The sequence below is a fragment of the Canis lupus genome, chromosome 38 (assembly GCF_003254725.2).
Source record: "Canis lupus dingo isolate Sandy chromosome 38, ASM325472v2, whole genome shotgun sequence".
In the NCBI taxonomy this organism is placed as follows: Eukaryota; Metazoa; Chordata; class Mammalia; order Carnivora; family Canidae; genus Canis; species Canis lupus.
In genome coordinates, this window is record NC_064280.1 from 2,106,134 (window position 1) to 2,124,423 (window position 18,290).

Genomic DNA, 18,290 nt, shown 5'->3' on the forward strand with positions numbered 1-18,290 from the left:
ATATCTTTTCTGTAAAGGAACTGCCTAGTAATTGCCAGAAAAGAGGATGTAACTGCTGGTTCAATGCAATAAAATTGTATGAACTTAAGAATCAAATACTGACAGTTTCTAGTTATTTTCAAGTAAACTTTCTTAAAGATTTAAGTATAATATACACAAAAACTGTGAATCTCAATGTATTTTTGCATTCTACTCACTTTTAAAACTGTCCCTAAAAAGACAAGGTCTCACCTCCCCTTCCGGGCAAATTCTATGGACTTAATAGCTGTGGTATTGCTCGTTCCAGTTGTTACTCTGAAGGAAGCAACAAGATCCTGAGAATCTGTTTTTAGGACCAAAATCTAAAGTTCAAAGGAAAAAAAAAAATTAAGTATTTTGATAACTTACAGTAATTAGATCTGGCTTCCATTTCTAAAGCTGAGCAGAGACTAGGTAAAAATATAAACACCTCATATATTCAACCTGATTAATTGATTCAACCTGATTAATTACCTTTTAATTCTTCAAATAAAGGACCATCTCTTTAATCTATTCTAAAAATACAATGTTTAGGAGTGCTTGGGTAGCTCAGTCAGTTAAGCGTCTGCCTTTGGCTCAGGTCATGATCCCAAAGCCCTGCATCAGGCTCCCCACTCAGAGGGGAGTCTTCTTTCCAGCTGTCCTCAGCCCCTGCTTATGCTCACTTGTGCACTCTATCGCTCTCTCAAATAAATAAAATCCTAAAAAAACTACAACGTTTAGTGTTATTCACAATAGTCAAAAGGTGGAAGCAACCCAAGTACCATCAACAGATGAGTGGATAAAAGGGGGTAAATGACTACAGTGGAATATATTCAGCTGTGAAAAGGAGGAAATTCTGGCACATGCTGTGCATGAAGGAATCTTCAGGACATCAGGCTAAGTGACATAAACCAGTGACAAAAAGATAGATATTGTATGAGTCCACTTACATGAAGTACCTAGGGTAGCCAAATTTATACACACAGAAAGAATGCTGTTTGCCACCAAGAGGTGGGAAGGAGCAAGGAATAGGAGGTTCCCTCTTAACAAGTACAGAGTTTTAGTTTCATAAGATGAAAACAATTCTGGAGACACATGGTAGTGATAGGTACACAATGTGAATGTACTCAATACTACTAAACTATGCACTTAAGAATGCTTAAGACGGGGTGCCTGGGTGGCTCAGTTGGTTAAGCATCTGCTTTTGGCTCAGATCATGATCCCAGGGACCTGGGATGGAGCCCGGCATCAGGCTCCCTGCTCCATGGGAAGGCTGCCTCTGTCCCTCCCCCTGCTTGTCCTCTCTCTCTCTCGCTCTCTCACGGTCTCCCTCACTCTCTCTCCAGTAAATAAAATCTTAAAAAGAAAAAGATGGGGGATCCCTGGGTGGCTCAGTGGTTTAGCACCTGCCTTCGGCCCAGGGCGTGATCCTGGAGTCCCAGGATCGAGTACCGCATCGAGCTCCCTGCATGGAGCCTGCTTCTCCCTCTGCCTGTGTCTCTGCCTCTCTGTGTCTCTCATGAATAAATAAATAAAATCTTAAAAAAAAAAAGAAAAAGAAAAAGATGGTTAAGATCATAGACTTTTTGTTGTGCATTTTACCACAATTTCCAAAAATGGCCACTTTCTAAGATAGCCATACAATTATACTAGCCTATATGCTCCAATCACCATTAAAAAAAAAAAAAAAAAAAAAAAATCAAACTGCCTAATGGAACTACAAACTCTAAGCTTAAAAGGGACCTTAGAAGAGTACCTGGGTGGCTCAGGTGGCTAAGTGTACAACTCTTGGTTTCAGCTCAGGTCATGATCTCAAGGTCCTGAGATAAAGCCCAGCGTCGATTCCCACACTCAGCAGAGTCTGCTTTACTCCCTTTCTCATGCTCTCCTTCTCCCTCTGGCCCTACCACCCCACCTGACCCCTTGGCTTGCACATGCACATATACTCTCCCTAAAATAAGTAAGTAAATCTTTAAAAAAATCAAAGCAAAATAGGGACCTGAGAGCTCAGCTAACCTAACTTCTTACTCTATAAAACTACAGGTTAAGCTGGCCTGAATTTTAAATATTTACAGAACTAGGCATTAAGACATTCTGATCAGATGTGTTCCATTTTATACTATGACTTTTAAATTTTATAAATGAGTAATGGCCTTCCTTATTAGCAAAAGGCCCCTCCACCCTTTCTAAGCCAAGTAGTCTCTGATCACTCTAAATAAAAACAACAGGGTGGCTCAGTGGGTGAGCATCTGCCTTCGGTTCAGGGAGTGATCCTGGGGTCTGGGATCAAGTCCTGCATCAGGCTCCTTGCGGGGAGCCTGTATGTCTGCCTGTCTCTCGCTGTCTCTCTCATGAATAAATTAAATCTTTAAAAAAAAAAAAAAAAAAAGAACAGGGCGCCTGGGTGGCTCAGTCGGTTAAGCATCTGTCTTTAGCTCAGGTCATGATCCCAGAGTCCCATGGCTGGCTCACTGCTTGGCGGGGGGAGCCTGCTTCTCCCTCTCCCTCTCCCATTGCTTGTGCATGCTGTCAAATAAAATCTTTAAAAAAAATTTTTTTAATAAATCAATCCAAAAAACTATTATGAAGGCATGTGAGAAAAAATAGGTCACATTTGCCACAGGTAGGAGACAGGCTTAGTCCAGGGATAAAAGATATTTCAAAGAAAGCAGAACAAGTAAACACAAAATAAGCCACTGCACAGGATGACTGATGCCCATTGCTCTGCTTGCAGGCTTACCTTGCCTTTTGCATTTCCTGTATAGATATATTCCCCTCTTCTATCAAAAGATGCAACCACGTTCAAATCGGAGTCGTCATCTACCGGCAGAACAACATGCTTGGAATCTGAAAGGGTCAACATGACAGGAGCAGATTTCATGGGACACACGAGAACCTTGTTCCTGTTTAAAAATATGAATAATACATTGGCTGTTGCTTTGGTATCAAAAGGCTGATTCTCTTGCCCTTTTCCCTGATCTCTTGCTATCTCCATCACCTATCCCGGCCCAAGCAAATTTAAAACAGTAGAAAGCCTAAAATCCAAATGTCTAATAACAGGGAAACGACTGAATATAGCTACCAGATCCTAGCTTAACAAAACAAAATGTAATCATAAAAAATAAATACGAAGAAGTAGCAAGCCAGTAGAAATATGTATGCAATAAAGTAAAAAGGCAAAATGCTAACTAAAATGATGTAAAGGGATGCCTGGGTGGCTCAGTGGTTGTGCATCCCGGGATCGAGTCCCACATTAGGCTCCCAGCATGCCTATGTCTCTGCCTCGCTCTGTCTCTCATGAATAAATAAAATCTTTAAAATAAAATAAAATGATGCAAAAATACATTACTTATGTACATCTCATATGTATATAATGTGCTTTATGAACTATAAAGCACTAGATAATAAACATTATGCTTAAAGAGAGCGTGACTACTAAAGAGCCAAGAGAAATGAAGACAGTTATGTCTGGGTAATGGAATGGTGTATAACTCTTTCTCTTAAACGTGGTTTTAAATGTAGCTTTCTTTCTTTCTTTCTTTCTTTCTTTCTTTCTTTCTTTCTTTTTCTTTCTTTCTCTTTTCTTTCTTTCTTTTTCTTTCTTTCTTTTTCCTTTTCTTCTTTTCCCTTTCCCCTTTCCATCTATCTATCTATCTATCTATCTATCTATCTATTTATTTATATGAGTTTTAATATTGAACTATTTCCCTCTAAAGAAATTCAAATAACTGGGGAGGTGGAGCAGGCAAAAAGCTCCAGGTCAAGGACCAGTTATTATTCTCATTCCTATCTCTGCCCACTTCCAAAGTCTTAATATTGCCCAGTTTTTAATTATATAATACAATAACACTCTCCTTAAAATCTATTCAGTAAAGCCAACCTAAAGAATTTCCAACATTATTTTATGTAGAAGATTTGAATAGATGTGTGCTTTTGCCTCCTAAACCTTAAACTGAACTTGTCATGAGCCTGGAGCTAGGCCACAAAGAATCAGACCCTGCCCCAGGAAAGAACAGTGCCAGTGAAACATACTGATCTCGTGGATGGTACTGGACTTTTAGGATGGGTGAAGGGAACCGAAACCTCTGGTCGCAGTCGCCTGAAAGAACATCCCACTGTGACACTATGTTATCAGTGGAAGCACTCACGAGCTTATGACCATCTCGACTCCAGCTGAAAAAAAAAAAAAAGAAGTAAATTAGTACATATCCTAAGTTAAAGTACACTGTACCACTCTTATGGATAAAAATACATGAGTTGCACATCCTGCCCTTGGTGCAGGTATCAACACTATTTTTTTCTTTTTCTTTTTAATTTTTTATTTATTTATGATAATCACAGAGAGAGAGAGAGAGAGAGAGAGAGAGAGAGAGAGGGAGGGAGGGAGGGAGGGAGGGAGAGAAGCAGACTCCATGCACCGGGAGCCCGACGTGGGATTCGATCCCGGGTCTCCAGGATCGCGCCCTGGGCCAAAGGCAGGCGCCAAACCGCTGCGCCACCCAGGGATCCCTTCTTCTTCTTTTTTTTTTTTTTTTACATATACTCAAATCCACAAGCTTTTCCAACTAAACAGTAAATAAAAGAATGTTTTCATGACATTTTTGTATGTAGTAATAAAAGCTCTTAATAGTTCAAGATAATACTACAAGTGGCCCCAGGAATAAAAGATTCAAACATTAAGAAGAGTCTACAATCCAAAAAAAAAAAAAAAAAAAGTCTACAATCTGCTAGCCCTTAAATGTTGATGTAACAACTGGGGTCGGCAGGCAGTATCTGAGCTTTCTGAAGGTTGTCCCAGAAATAGCACCATCACAGTGTAAATAAAACAATAAAAATTAGTACCTGTTACTTAAAATAACTAAAAAAGGGGAGGGGGGAATCCCTGGGTGGTTCAGCGGCTTAGTGCCTGCCTTCAGCTCAGAGCACGATCCTGGAGTCCCGGGATCGAGTCCCACATCAGGATCCCTGCATGGAGCCTGCTTTTCTCCCTCTGCCTGTGCCTCTCTCTGTGTGTGTTTCTCATGAATAAATAAATAAAATCTTTAAAAACAAAGCAAAACAAAATAAAATAACTAAGAAAGGAATTAATTCCTCCTGCTAAGTACAGCTAAAGACTCTGGACAACATACATAAACACAAAAAAAAAACTCTGGAGGGCAGAGCAAGGACAGACTGGCTAGAGACTACAGGATATGAGGAATGACACAGGATTTTCTTTTTGCCTTATACATCCCAGACTGAATGATGGAGAAGCCAACAGTCCTGTTACACCAACAGGCTCACACAAATAAAGCCTCAAGACAAGCCTGCTTTCACTGGCCACAGGATCAGGAAAGGACAGCTCACAGAGACAGAAAACTTTTAGGCAAGAATTACTATACTCTAGCAACCAATGTGGAAAATAGCGTAGTTCCACCTTCATCCCAATCAACAAAATCTAAATAGAGTCTAGAACTTCACTATTGCCTATTTATAGAAAGGCACCTTTCCCCACTAATTGCACTACTGTCAAAGAAAGCTCAGTGGGCAGCCAGATGTTCATACCCACCAGTCTGTAATGAGGACTCCCACTGCAGTGTTAGTGGAGCCCACATGGAGAACAGGAACAAGGCACTTCTACCCTTCCAGCCAGGATGGTATCAGCCTAGGCGGTCAGTGGGGAGCCTGAACTTCCAACCCCACCTAACATAATGAAGCCAAGTAAGGGGCAGCCCTGGTGGCACAGCGGTTTGGCGCCGCCTGCAGCCTGGGGTGTGATCCTGGAGACCCAGGATCGAGTCCCACGTCGGGCTCCCTGCATGGAGCCTGCTTCTCCCTCTCCCTGTGTCTCTGCCTCTCTCCCTCTGTGTCTATGAATAAATAAATAAAATCTTAAAAAAAAAACAAAAAAAAAAAAACAAAAAGAACAAATATTGAAAAAAAAAATGAAGCCAAGTAAGAAGCCTGGACTTTCCACCCATCTGGCAATTAACAAGATGGCACTCTCTCTTCTTTGCTGGCAAGTGTCAGAGGAGGCCAGCTAAAACACAAGATTTATTTTTTTTTTTAATTTTTATTTATTTATGATTGTCACACAGGGAGAGAGAGAGAGAGAGAGAGAGAGGCGCAGAGACACAGGCAGAGGGAGAAGCAGGCTCCATGCACCGGGAGCCCAATGTGGGATCTGATCCCAGGTCTCCAGGATCGCGCCCTGGGCCAAAGGCAGGCGCCAAACCGCTGCACCACCCAGGGATCCCTAGAACACAAGATTTAAAAAAGCCCCACAGTCTCATAGCACAACACCCAAAATGTTAGTTTTCAAAAGAAAATCACTGTCAATCCAAAACAAGTGTTGTATTTTTTTTTAAAGATTTTATTTATTGGGCAGCCCGGGTGGCTCAGCGGTTTAGCGCCGCCTTCGGTCAGGGCCTGATCCTGGAGACCTAGGATCGAGTCCCACGTTGGGCTCCCTGCGTGGAGCCTGCTTCTCCCTCTGCCTCTCTCTCTGTGTGCGGGTCTCTCATGAATAAATGAATAAAATCTTAAAACAACAACCACAAAAAAGATTTTATTTATTTAGTAATGAGAGAGACAGACAGAGAGGCAGAGACACAGGCAGAGGGAGAAGCAGGCTCCATTCAGGAAGCCTGATGCGGGACTCAATCCCGGGACTCCAGGATCATGCCCCAAGCTGAAGGCAGGCGCCCAACCGCTGAGCCACTCAGGTATCCCAAAAGAGAAGTTTCAAAAGAAAATCACTATCAATCCAAAACTAGAAGACAAACCATGAGAGACTCCTAACTTTGGGAAACAAAGGGTTGCTGAAGGGGAGGTGGATGGGGGATGGGGTAACTGAGTAATAGGCATTAAGGGCGGCAAATGAGATGAACACTGGGTGTTACAGTGTATGTTGGCAAACTGAGTTTATATTAAAAAAAAATTCAAGAACAAAAATCATCGCAACTTGAAAGAGAAAAGACACCGAGATAACATTGATGTTAGAATTATTTGACAAGGATTTTAATGCAGTCATCATAAATATGTTTCCATAAGCAATTATGAAAATGCTTGAAATAAGTGAAAAATAAAATAAAATAAACAAAAAGTCTTAGCAAAGAAATAAAAGATACAGAGAAGACCAGAAATGGGAATTTTAGAAATGAAACACAGAACTAAAATAAGAAACCCAATAGACAGTTTCAGCAGCCAATGAAGAAAAAAGAGGAAAGAATCAGTGAACTGGAAGATGGAATAACTCAAATTCTATGATCAGCAAAAATATCCTTCAGGTATAAAAAAGTGAATCAAGACATTTGGCCAGAAGATCTACCCTCAAAAACTGATTCAAGGAAGTTCTCTAAATGGAAAGGAAATGATAAAAGGAAGAATCTTAGAATATGAGGGAAAAAGAACAATGAAAAGAATAAAAACATAGGAAGATAAGATCAGGGTTTTTTTCCCTTTAGTTTTGACACTTACCAAAAATTAGAACACTGTCTTACATGGTGGGTCTGAGTGTATACAGAGGAAATATCTAAGACGATTATATACGAAGGAGAATAAATGGAGGTAAGGTTTCTACACTTCACTTGAATTGGTAAGATGTCAACACTTGTAGACTGCAATTAGTTAGGTGTTATAGAATATAATACCTAGTAACCACTGAAAAGTTATACAAATACCCTCAAAAATACAATACAGTAGCTCTCTTAGCCATGGGGGATACTAGGACCCCCCCAATGGATTCCTAAAGCCACCATAGTATCAAATGCCATGTAGACTGTGTTTTCCTGTAGCTAACATACCTATTATAAAGTTTGATTTATGTTAGGCATAAATTAACAACGAGTGGTAATAAAACAGAATTATAACAAATACTGTAATCAAAGTTATGTGAATGTGGTCTCCCTCTCAAAATCTTTCAGTGCACTCACTCCTCTTATGATAGTACAAGATGATAAAATCCCTATGTTGAGGACAAGAAGCATGGGGAAAGACGTAGGTATCATGACACAGCATTAGGCTACTACTGGCCTTCTGACAGTATGTCAGAATCATCTGCTGCCTAACTGTGGTTGACCACAGGTAACTGAAACCACAAAAAGGGAAACCACAGATAAGGGGGACTATTACAGATAAAGTGAAATTCTAAAAAATGTTCAAGAAAGCCACATGAAGGCGGGGGGGGGGGGGGGGAAGGGACAAAAATAAATAAAATTTTAAAAAGAAAAAAGAAAAACATGGGGCAGCTCGGGTGGCGCAGCGGTTTAGCGTCGCCTGCAGCCCAGGGTGTGATCCTAGAGACCCAGGATCAAGTCCCACATCAGGCTCCCTGCATAGAGCCTGCTTCTCCCTCTGCCTGTGTCTCTGCCTCTCTCTCTCTCTCTCTCTCTCTCTCTCTCTCGTGTCTCTATGAATAAATAAATAAATATTAAAAAAAAAAAAAAAGAAAAACAGAAGGGAGGAGGAAACCCACAACCAGTATTTACCCAAATTTTACAATGAAGAGAAATTGCTACTGAGGAACTTAGCTGGTAGTATATCTCCATGGTTAAGAAGGTAGGATCAAGAGTCAGACTTATGCTGAAGCCTAGACATTACCACCTTTTATCTGTGAGATCCTGGGCAAGTTATACACCCTTCTGAGCTTCAATTTCCTCACCTACAACATAGGAGCAATAATATTACCTACCCAGCAGAAGACTATTGACAGAATTAAGATCAGTATATATAAAACTCCTAGTCAATGCCTGATACATCATGAGTGCTCAAAAATCATTAACAATTATTTGTATCAGAGACAAGATGAATGTATTTCCAGACTTGGAATTCAAGGAGCAAAAGCAAGAGTAAAATAAGGAAGCGAATATAAAGGGATGAAGTTCAAGTCTGCATACCAAAGAACTTTGGAACCTCTCTCATACTGCAAGAACACTTGCAGTCATGCTTACCCCTCAGAAAGGCAATTACAGGATCCTTCTAGAGAATGTGAATCTAATAAGAGATGAGGCATAAAGATGCCCTTCTGTTAGGATTCACAACAAAAAGCCAGCGATCCACCTATTTCAGCAAATGATAGGAGAGTAACAGGGTGAGCTAACACTTGCATACACTGTAACAGTATGTATCATAAGTAGCAAAATTAACAAACCAAAAAAGTAACATATACATGTTGTTTAGATATATGAAAATAATTATCAGAAGGACAAAAAAAATGAAAGCACACAGGGAACCAGACCATACTGGGAGTGGGGACAAACAAGGGAGAGCTTTTTTCTTTTTCTTTTTTTTAATATTTTATTTATTTGAGAGAGAGAGAGAGAGAGAAAAAGAGGCTGCTGAGTGTGCATAAGAAGGGATGGGTAGAGGAGCAGAGGGAGAAGCATCTGACTACTGAACAGAATGTTACCTATCATTCCATTTTGTCCTTTCAACTGAACAGAATGTTACCTATCATTCCATTTTGTTCTTTGAACCGTCTTGTGCTATAATATCCTTTTCTCTTTTTCCCATAGCAAGCTTGCATTTCTGTTAAAATAGAAGAGAATCTATGGGGTGCCTGGGTGGCTCAATCAGTTAAAGCTGGATCCGGCTCCCTGCTTAGTGAGGAGTCGGCTTCTGCCTCTGCCCCTCCCTTCACTCATGCTCTCTCTCTGGTTCTCTCTCTCAAATAAATAAAAAAATTTTTTAAGATTTTATTTACTTATTCATGAGAGACATAGAGAGAAAGAGAGAGAGAGAGAGAGAGGCAGAGACACAGGCAGAGGGAGAAGCAGGCTCCATGTAGGGAGCCCGATGTGGGACTTGATCCCTGGTCTCCAGAATTATGCCCTAGGCTGAAAGCAGGTGAAACCACTGAGCCACCCAGGGACCCCCCAAAATAAACAAAATCCTTAAAAAAAAAAAAAAAAAAAGGAATCTAATTTTTTAAGTGAAATAAATGAAAACTAAGAGGGGTTCTCCCACTGAAAAAATATATAATAATAGAATATAGTAACAATATACCCAACAATTCCAAACTAAATGAGCAGGCACAAATTAGAAGCTGGGGAAAAAACAAACACAAATACAAAAACTAGAGGCTGAGAATATAGCAGGAAAGCGGCAGACAAGGTTCATAAATCAGCACTTACCGTCTCACAAGGAAGATACTCATAAAACAAATTTTTGCAACAGAATAAGAAAGATGCAACCATGATCTCAAACTTACCATTTCCCCCTCAAGTTTATATCAGTATCTTCATCCAACCCAGAAATCTGAGGGTCATCATAACTTCTGCACTTTGCTCAGACTCCTTATCTGACTAATGACCAGGACTCTTATTTCTCTACCCTCTCTCCTATCTGTACTGCTCAGCCCCATTCCTGCTGCAACTGTGCTCATCATCTCTAGCGGAGATCTCTGCATTTCCCTTATCTTCATTCCGTCTCCTTCAATCTCTTTTCCACATGCTGTTCTAAAGGTTTTTTTTTTGTTTTTTTTTTTTAATTAAAAGCTCATCACCTTCCATGAGGATCTCAGTTCACTGACTCTTGCCATATCACATCTCCTACACCACAATCCATCTATCTTGAACTACCTGCAGTTCCCCATCTGATCGTGCTGGTCTTAAAGCTGATGTACCTTTGCCTGTGCAGTGTCCTCTGTGTAGAATACAATTGGTAAACATCTACATACACATTTGAGGTTAGAAATCATCTCACCTACAAAGCCTTTCTGTACTACTGTTCTCCAGTACATGAATCATCACCTCCACTAAATCTAAAAACACAGTTCTTGTACAGGAACCATAAAGCTTCAGTACTTGCAACTACTATGTAATTCATGTTTGCTGAAATGAATGAATATATAAGTTTATGCACAAAGATATTCATTAAACATGTAGCAGGGAAACTAGCATAAACTGTTAAGTAAACGATGGTTCATCTATGAGAAGATAAAGAGCCATAAAGTTTTAGAGGTTATGCAAGCAGAGGGTGTCTAGTGGCTCAGTTAGGTGTCTGCCTTTGGCTCAGGTCATGATCCTGGGATCGAGCCCCAATTCAGGCTCCCTGCTCAGCATTCGTGCTCTCTCTCTCACTCTCTGTTCTCTCAAATAAATAAAATCTTAAAAAAAAAAAAAAAAAAAAAGACGCTATGTAAACAGGAAACTATCCAGTGTTAGGGAGAAAAAAGCAAACTATAAAACAGAAAAGGGATCCCTGGGTGGCGCAGCGGTTTGGCGCCTGCCTTTGGCCCAGGGCGCGATCCTGGACACCTAGGATCGAATCCCATATCGGGCTCCCAGTGCATGGAGCCTGCTTCTCCCTCTGCCTGTATCTCTGCCTCTCTCTCTCTCTCTCTCTCTGTGACTATCATAAATAAATAAATTTTAAAAAAAACTTTTTTTAATAAAAAAATAAAATAAAGTAAAACAGAATAAAGGGGCACCTGGGTGGCTCGGTTAAGCATCTGCCTCCGGCTTGGGTTGCGGTCTTGGGGTCCTGGGATCAAACCCTGAGTTGGCCTCCCTGCTCAGCAGAGAGTGTGCTTCTCCCTCTACCTCTTCCCCTCCCTTTGCTCTCTCTCTCAATGAATAAAATCTTTAAAAAAATAAAATAGAGCACAATTACAAATTCTGCTCTTTAAAAACTATATATAGAAACATACTAAAATCTTTACAGTAATAATACTTGGGTTGGGATTATGGGAGATACCAGTTGTTCTTTCTGCTTTGGTGTATTTTCCATAATATTCTAAATGATTACATATTATTTAACAATAAAAATAAATTGTGTATTTTTAACAGGTAGGAAATATTAAGATTGTGATGAGGTTGCACAACTCTAAATATATAAAAACCAGTGAACTATACGCTGAGTCAATTGTATAGTATGTGAATTACATATATTTTAATAAAGCTATTAAAAACATACAGGTTTATTTAAATCTTTACTGCAAGAACAGTTTAAAAAAAAAAAAAAAAAAAGCAAAGGAGATGGAAAAACCCTAAGGGATCTTCCAGGCTGGTACTCTCTCATATTAGGGACAAGTTTTGGCCAAAGAGAGTTCATTAGCAGCCAAACCTACTGGGATTCAGGCCTCCTCCCAATCTACAATAGCTGCCATTACAATATAGCTGAAGTTAGTTTCATAAATCCAGATCAGATTATGGGGCGCCTGGGTGACTCAGTCAGTTGAGCATCTTACTCTTGATTTCGGCTCAGGTCATGATCTCGAGGTCATGAAATCAAGCCCTACATCAGATTCATGCTCGTCCCAAGTCTGCAGAGTCTGCTTGTCCCTCTCTCCCTACAGTGCTCCTTCCCCAGTTCGCACACTTGCACACTTGCTCGCTCACTCTAAAATAAACATATAAATAAAATCTTTTTTTTTTTTTTTAAAGATTTTATTTATTTAGTCATGAGAGAGAGAGAGAGAGGCAGAGACAGGCAGAGGGAGAAGCAGGCTCCTTGCAGGGAGCCCGATGTGGGACTCGATCCCAGGACTCCACGATCACACCCTGGGCCAAAGGCAGGCGCTAAACCGCTGAGCCACCCAGGGATCCCCTCTTTTTTTCTTTTTAACCTAAATTTGATTAGGTCCTTTTTTTGGCCCCAAGTTCATTTAGAAGAAAAGGTGTCCTAAAATTTCTGAAGTAAATACAGCAGTCCCAGAGAGGAAGAAAGAAATCAATGGGAATTTATGTTAAACTAGATTTTAGCTCAATTTATTTGATAAAAAGCCTCAACTATAATTCAGTGAAGGAACAGACATACTCATGATCATTAAAACTGCTGGAATTCAGGAACCTGGACAAAGCTGAAGTAGAAGACTTCCAAGCTTCCCTTCCAAGCTAATTAGGGATTAGCTTCCCTAATCAAGATTTTCTTTTCTAAATGAAAAGTCAATATCACAAATACTACTACAGCAGCAATCTGTAAATATCTCATTTCAGTACTGCAATATTCTCAGAGCCTGATATAAATCTACAAGTACACTCAATTTCTCCCCCACAAAGGTACTTCAAGGATAACATGGATTCCAGGTCTACATATGCTATGAGAAATTGTACTACTAAAGACTGAACACTTAAAAACTCTAAGTATTAAAATCTAGTACAATGAGATTGGCAATTATAGAGTCACCATTCATCCCCCTGATTCAACTCATATTAAACATATTAATGTTAAAATTCCTTACCATAAAGAACAAACTGGATGGATGTGTGCACTAATTATTTTAGCAATGCCTCTTGTCAAGAAATCCCAGATGACAATTCGGCCATCATTACAGCCAACTGCAAGCAGCGTGCCCCACCTGTTAAAGGTGCAAGTCAGGGCCATGCTGATACAATCCAAAGTTCCATCGGCCTCCTAAAAATTAAAATGAATACGAGGATATAGACAATAATACCAAGATATCCAAATTATTTCTCAAAGGTTCTCTATCATCTATGACACTTTTGTTTAATTTAAATTATGATGTGTACCAAAAGAAACTCTATTGTGTTTTTACACCTATTAAACTAGCCAAAACGAGGAAATAGTTATAAAAGCTAATTTCTGGAAACAGATGTGATTAATCCCATACATTACTAGTATAACTGTACTCAATGTAGAGGGCAATTAGGCAAAATATAACAAAATTCATTAAGAGTCATCCCACTGACCCAGTAATCATAGTCTTGGGATTTATTATGAGAAAAATAATTTATAACAAAACCCCTAGAACAACTTGTATGTGCAACATCAGGAAAAGTTAAATACATTATTTTATATTCATGTCAACCCATTTAAAATAACCATAATGGTTACACCAACAAATATTTAAAGTATTACAAGATATTTTTACATTTAAAAAAGTAAAGCACATTTAGGGCATACACATTATTACTATGCAAAAACACTGACTAAAGCTAGAAAAACACACAGGAAAAAAAATCTATGTACAGGTGATGGTACTGTTTGTGAAAGATTCTTCACCTTTTTTTTTAAGATTTACAACCTTATGGTGAGATTTTCCACCAATATTGTCTATCTATATCTTCTCTCCTCAAAATTCAATACTGAATTCCATATTATAGCAAAAGAGGTATCATTATACTTAAAGCTCCTGTTGTCAAAGGAGGGGGGGGATCAAACAACATTTTCCATTCAAACACAAAAGCTATCAAGTTACCATACTCCTAAATTCACAATAATACTATACTCTTACCTCTGGATAATTCTGCCCAAAGGACTCTGCAACAAAGCAAAGAAAGAATTCATGGAGCATGTGCAACATACCAAGGATCCTCCAACTTATAATTGGTGGATGCAGTGGTCTGCAAAGTGTGGATGGGGAACTGCTTGGTAGCAGGGGGTAGCTCTGGGACTTGGGGGCGGGGGGGGGGGGGGGAGGGGGACACACCTATTTTCATTATCATTTCAAGATGGCATCTGCCTCTTTACTCTCCTACCTCCTAAGTTTACAGATGAGTTCTCCTGAGGCCACATCAGCAGTGATATTGTAACAGAATTCATGCAAAAGTAGATGCAAGAACTCTGCCAACTTCTACTTAGGCAATGCATTAAAAAGACAACTCATAAAACAATGCTCTTCTTCCCACTCTGTTTTAGAGAAGTTATTTTTCATAAAAATGTTACTTACATAAACAGGTAACGGGGCTATGCTGGTTATTCTGAATTACAAACTTTTAAAAACCCAATCTGTCAAACTATCTTAAGTCAGATGAACTCTCTGAAACCTTCATTAGCAGCAGCCAACCAGCCGTGGTCATCTACCTTCCTATTAATGACATGTGCATTGTCACATCATCTGGTAGTTGATTACTGATGCAATTCTCTAGATTAATTTCTTAAGCAAATGACAGTTGGGGGTCAACACGCCTAAATGCTTTTCCTATATGAAATGTGGTGTTCACACACAAGTCAAAAACATTTCAAGCTGCAGATGATGGCATGATGATACCGCCCACTTCTCAGAACTGTCACATCAGCAGCAACACTATCTTTGTCAGGATTTACTTATAACATTACCTAAGTATTTTACTACAGTGGTCTTTATACTGAAAACTACAGGTCCATGAAAGCTGTTTCACACATAAGGCACCCAAATCAGATTTCATTTAAAATAAAAAAGAAGTCTAGGGATCTCTGGGTGGCTCAGCAGTTTAGCACCTGCCTTTGGCCCAGGGTGTGATCCTGGAGTTTCGGGATGGAGTCCTGCATCAGGCTCCCTGCATGGAGACTGTTTCTCCCTCTGCCTGTCTCTCTGACTGCCTCTCTCTCTCTCATGAATAAATAAATTAAATCTTAAAAAAAAAAAAAAAGTCTACTTAAAAGAAAAAAAAGTCTGAAAACCAGTTTTATGTGACATTCTATTCTGTCCTTTATAAAAATTGATTGAAAACTAAAGAGTGAAGGATCCCTGGCTGACTCACTTGGAAGAGCAGGCAACTCCTGATCTCTGGGTTGGGAGTTTGAGCCCCTTGTTGGGTGTAGAGATTACTTAAAACGAAAGGAAGAAAAAAAAAAAACCACAGTGAAAACATTAGAAGTAATCAAAAAGCACCAGCCCTACAGTAAAGAACACTAAAGGTAAATGTCCCCAAAAGGTAATTATCTTGATTTATCTAATGTGAACCAGACTTAGAGTGGCTGACTGCATTCAATTATGAAAGAAGGACCTGAAATGCTGAAACCAGATCAAGAAAGGTTTTTGGGGACGCTTGGATGGCTCAGCGGTTGAGTGTCTGCCTTTGGCTCAGGGCGTGATCCCAGGGTCCTGGGATGGAGTTCGGCTTCGGGCTCCCCGGCAAGGAGCCTGCTTTTCCCTCTGCCTGGGTCTCTGCACCTCTCCCTGTGTCTCTTATGAATAAATAAAATCTTAAAAAAAAAAAAAAAAAAGGTTTTTGAAAGAACTTTTGTCAAGTTACTGAAGTAATACATGTAATACAGAAATGTGTAATTAAAAAATCGTTTCCTCTGTGCAACCCACTCACCAAGGTTAAATATTCCATATATTTCTATATGCCTATTTATATAAGCAAATATAGAAGCATGTATTTATATAAGCATTCATATATTTACAGTTGTATTTTTTTAAAGATTTTATTTATTTATTAGAGAGACAGACAGACAGGCAGAGGGAGAAGCAGGCTCCATCCCGGTCTCCAGGATCACGCCCAGGGCTGAAGGTGGCGCTACACCACTAAGCCACATTACGCATACAATGTGACTTGTATTATCAGTAATTTGGCTTATACATCTTTCCAAATCAGTAAGACAGATCTATATTCACACGATTAAGGAACAAACAAAAAAAAAGCATTTATCCAAAAATTTAAAAAACAAACAAAAAACCACAATGTGAAAATATAAAATACTGGGAAAGGAGCACAGTGTGATATGCTGTGTTGAGGTAAGTAAAGCCACGTAGAAGATTCTGAGCTAGTCCAGAATCCATGGACCATTTAAATGTATGACTACCTCTCAACACAGACTATCCCTTGTATTTCTGATTTATGTTTTTTATGATGGGCTTTTCTTTTTTGCGAGTTAATCATGCTAGTTAATAGAATTACAATAAGGTGCTTAAATGAGAATAAAGAGAAAGTGAAATATAAAAAAGACTAGATTAGGGCATGCCTGGGTGGCTCAGCGGTTTAGCACCTGCTTTCTGCCCAGGGCGTGATCCTGGCCAGGATCGAGTCCCGCGTCTGGCTCCCTGCATGGAGCCTGCTTCTCCCTCTGCCTCTGTGTGTGTGTGTGTCTGTGTGATGAATAAATAAATAAAATCTTAAAAAAAAAAAAAAAAAAAACAGACTAGGCTAATCTAGAACAGTTTTGTTGGAGGGCCTGAGCAAGATTGCCGTCAAGCAGGATTACAAAACCACAAGGCCCTTTCCTCAGAAAATGTTCAAAATCATTTATATTCTCCATCTTGCTACCACCTACCATTTTATGTGACAATTAGATTTCTGAGATTTTAAAAACCATATAGGGGGAAAGAAAAGATACCCAAAGATGTGGATGCCAAAGAGAAATAAAACCCTGGTCAGAAATTTCACTTCATGATACACCTGATACAAAAAACATGAGTGACTTCTATAGCAAAACAACATTTCCAAAATGGATTATAGAAGAAAAATCCTTGACTGGATCTATCAGTAAAAAACACACTGAATGGTTGTTAAAGACAAACCATTAAAAGAGGGGGAAGGGAATAGGCCCATAAAGATTTTGTGAGCAGTTTCTCCTAAGACTCAATCTCCTTGAGATTCAAGCAGCAATTACTATGTTATTCAAGCTATTCTGAGCAGAAAAAAATATAGTTTCTTACAAAGCCAAAATAACTGACACCAAAACATCAGAGACAACACAAAAAAGAAAATAAGAATTTTCTTAACATAAACTGTACATGATATTTTACCCTTACATTCTACAGACTTGAAAAGTAACTTTTTTTTTTTTAGATTTTTATTTATTTATTCATTCAGAGAGAGTGAGAGAGAGGCAGAAACACAGGCAGAGGGAGAAGCGAGCTCCATGCAGGAAGCCCGATGTGGGACTCGATCCCAGGTCTCCAGGATCACACCCCGGGCTGCAGGCGGCGCCAAACCGCTGCACCACCGGGGCTGCCCTGAAAAGTAACTTCTAACAATATATACAATTATACCCAATTTCTAAACACAAAGCATCTGGATTTTGTTATTGTACCATGTAAGAAGGCATTACAGTATAGCAGAAAAAACAAAGAACATGGTTATGGCAAGGGCACTCCTAACATACCTTCATGGCACAATGTACATCCTTAGTCAAGAATGTTTGTAACAGCCACAATCCTATCAGCAGATGCTAAAAACACATTTACTAAAACTCCATAATCATTTCTAATAAAAGGAACAGAAGACTACAATAAATGATACATTCTAACAAAAACACGATTATCATTCCAAAAGGTGAAATATTAAAACCATTACTTTTTTTTTAAGATTTTATATATTTATTCATGAGAGACACAGAGACAGACAGGCAGAGAGAAACACAGGCAGAGGGAGAAGCAGGCTCCATGCAGGGAGCAAGATGTGGGACTCCCAGGTCTCCAGGATCATACCCTGGGCTGAAGGCGGCGCTAAACCTCTGAGCCACGTGGGCTGTCCTTTAAAACCATTTCAATTAAAACCATTAATTAATGGTTTTAATATTAAGCAATGAGGAAGACTTTATATATGTCATATATAATATATATAAGCCAATAAATATTAGTTAATACCATCTTGGTGGCTCCAGCCAATGGAATAATAAAATGATAGCTGGTTTAACCA

General features: G+C 39.3%; 1 protein-coding gene across 3 annotated transcripts in view; it reads right to left on the minus strand.

Annotated features, from left to right (window-relative positions):
• The window catches only part of RBBP5 (RB binding protein 5, histone lysine methyltransferase complex subunit), a 39,530-nt gene that overhangs the window by 13,243 nt on the left and 7,997 nt on the right, over positions 1-18,290 (minus strand). For 2 of the 3 annotated variants that reach the window (XM_025421120.3, XM_025421119.3), the window contains exons 2-6: positions 14,177-14,202; positions 13,163-13,335; positions 4,033-4,173; positions 2,741-2,903; positions 232-341 (exon numbers count right to left, since the gene is read on the minus strand). In XM_025421120.3, coding sequence (XP_025276905.1) covers positions 232-341; positions 2,741-2,903; positions 4,033-4,173; positions 13,163-13,335; positions 14,177-14,202 — 613 coding nt within the window. The remainder of the gene's footprint in view (positions 1-231; positions 342-2,740; positions 2,904-4,032; positions 4,174-13,162; positions 13,336-14,176; positions 14,203-18,290) is intronic. The other variant, XM_025421121.3, reaches the window with a different exon arrangement.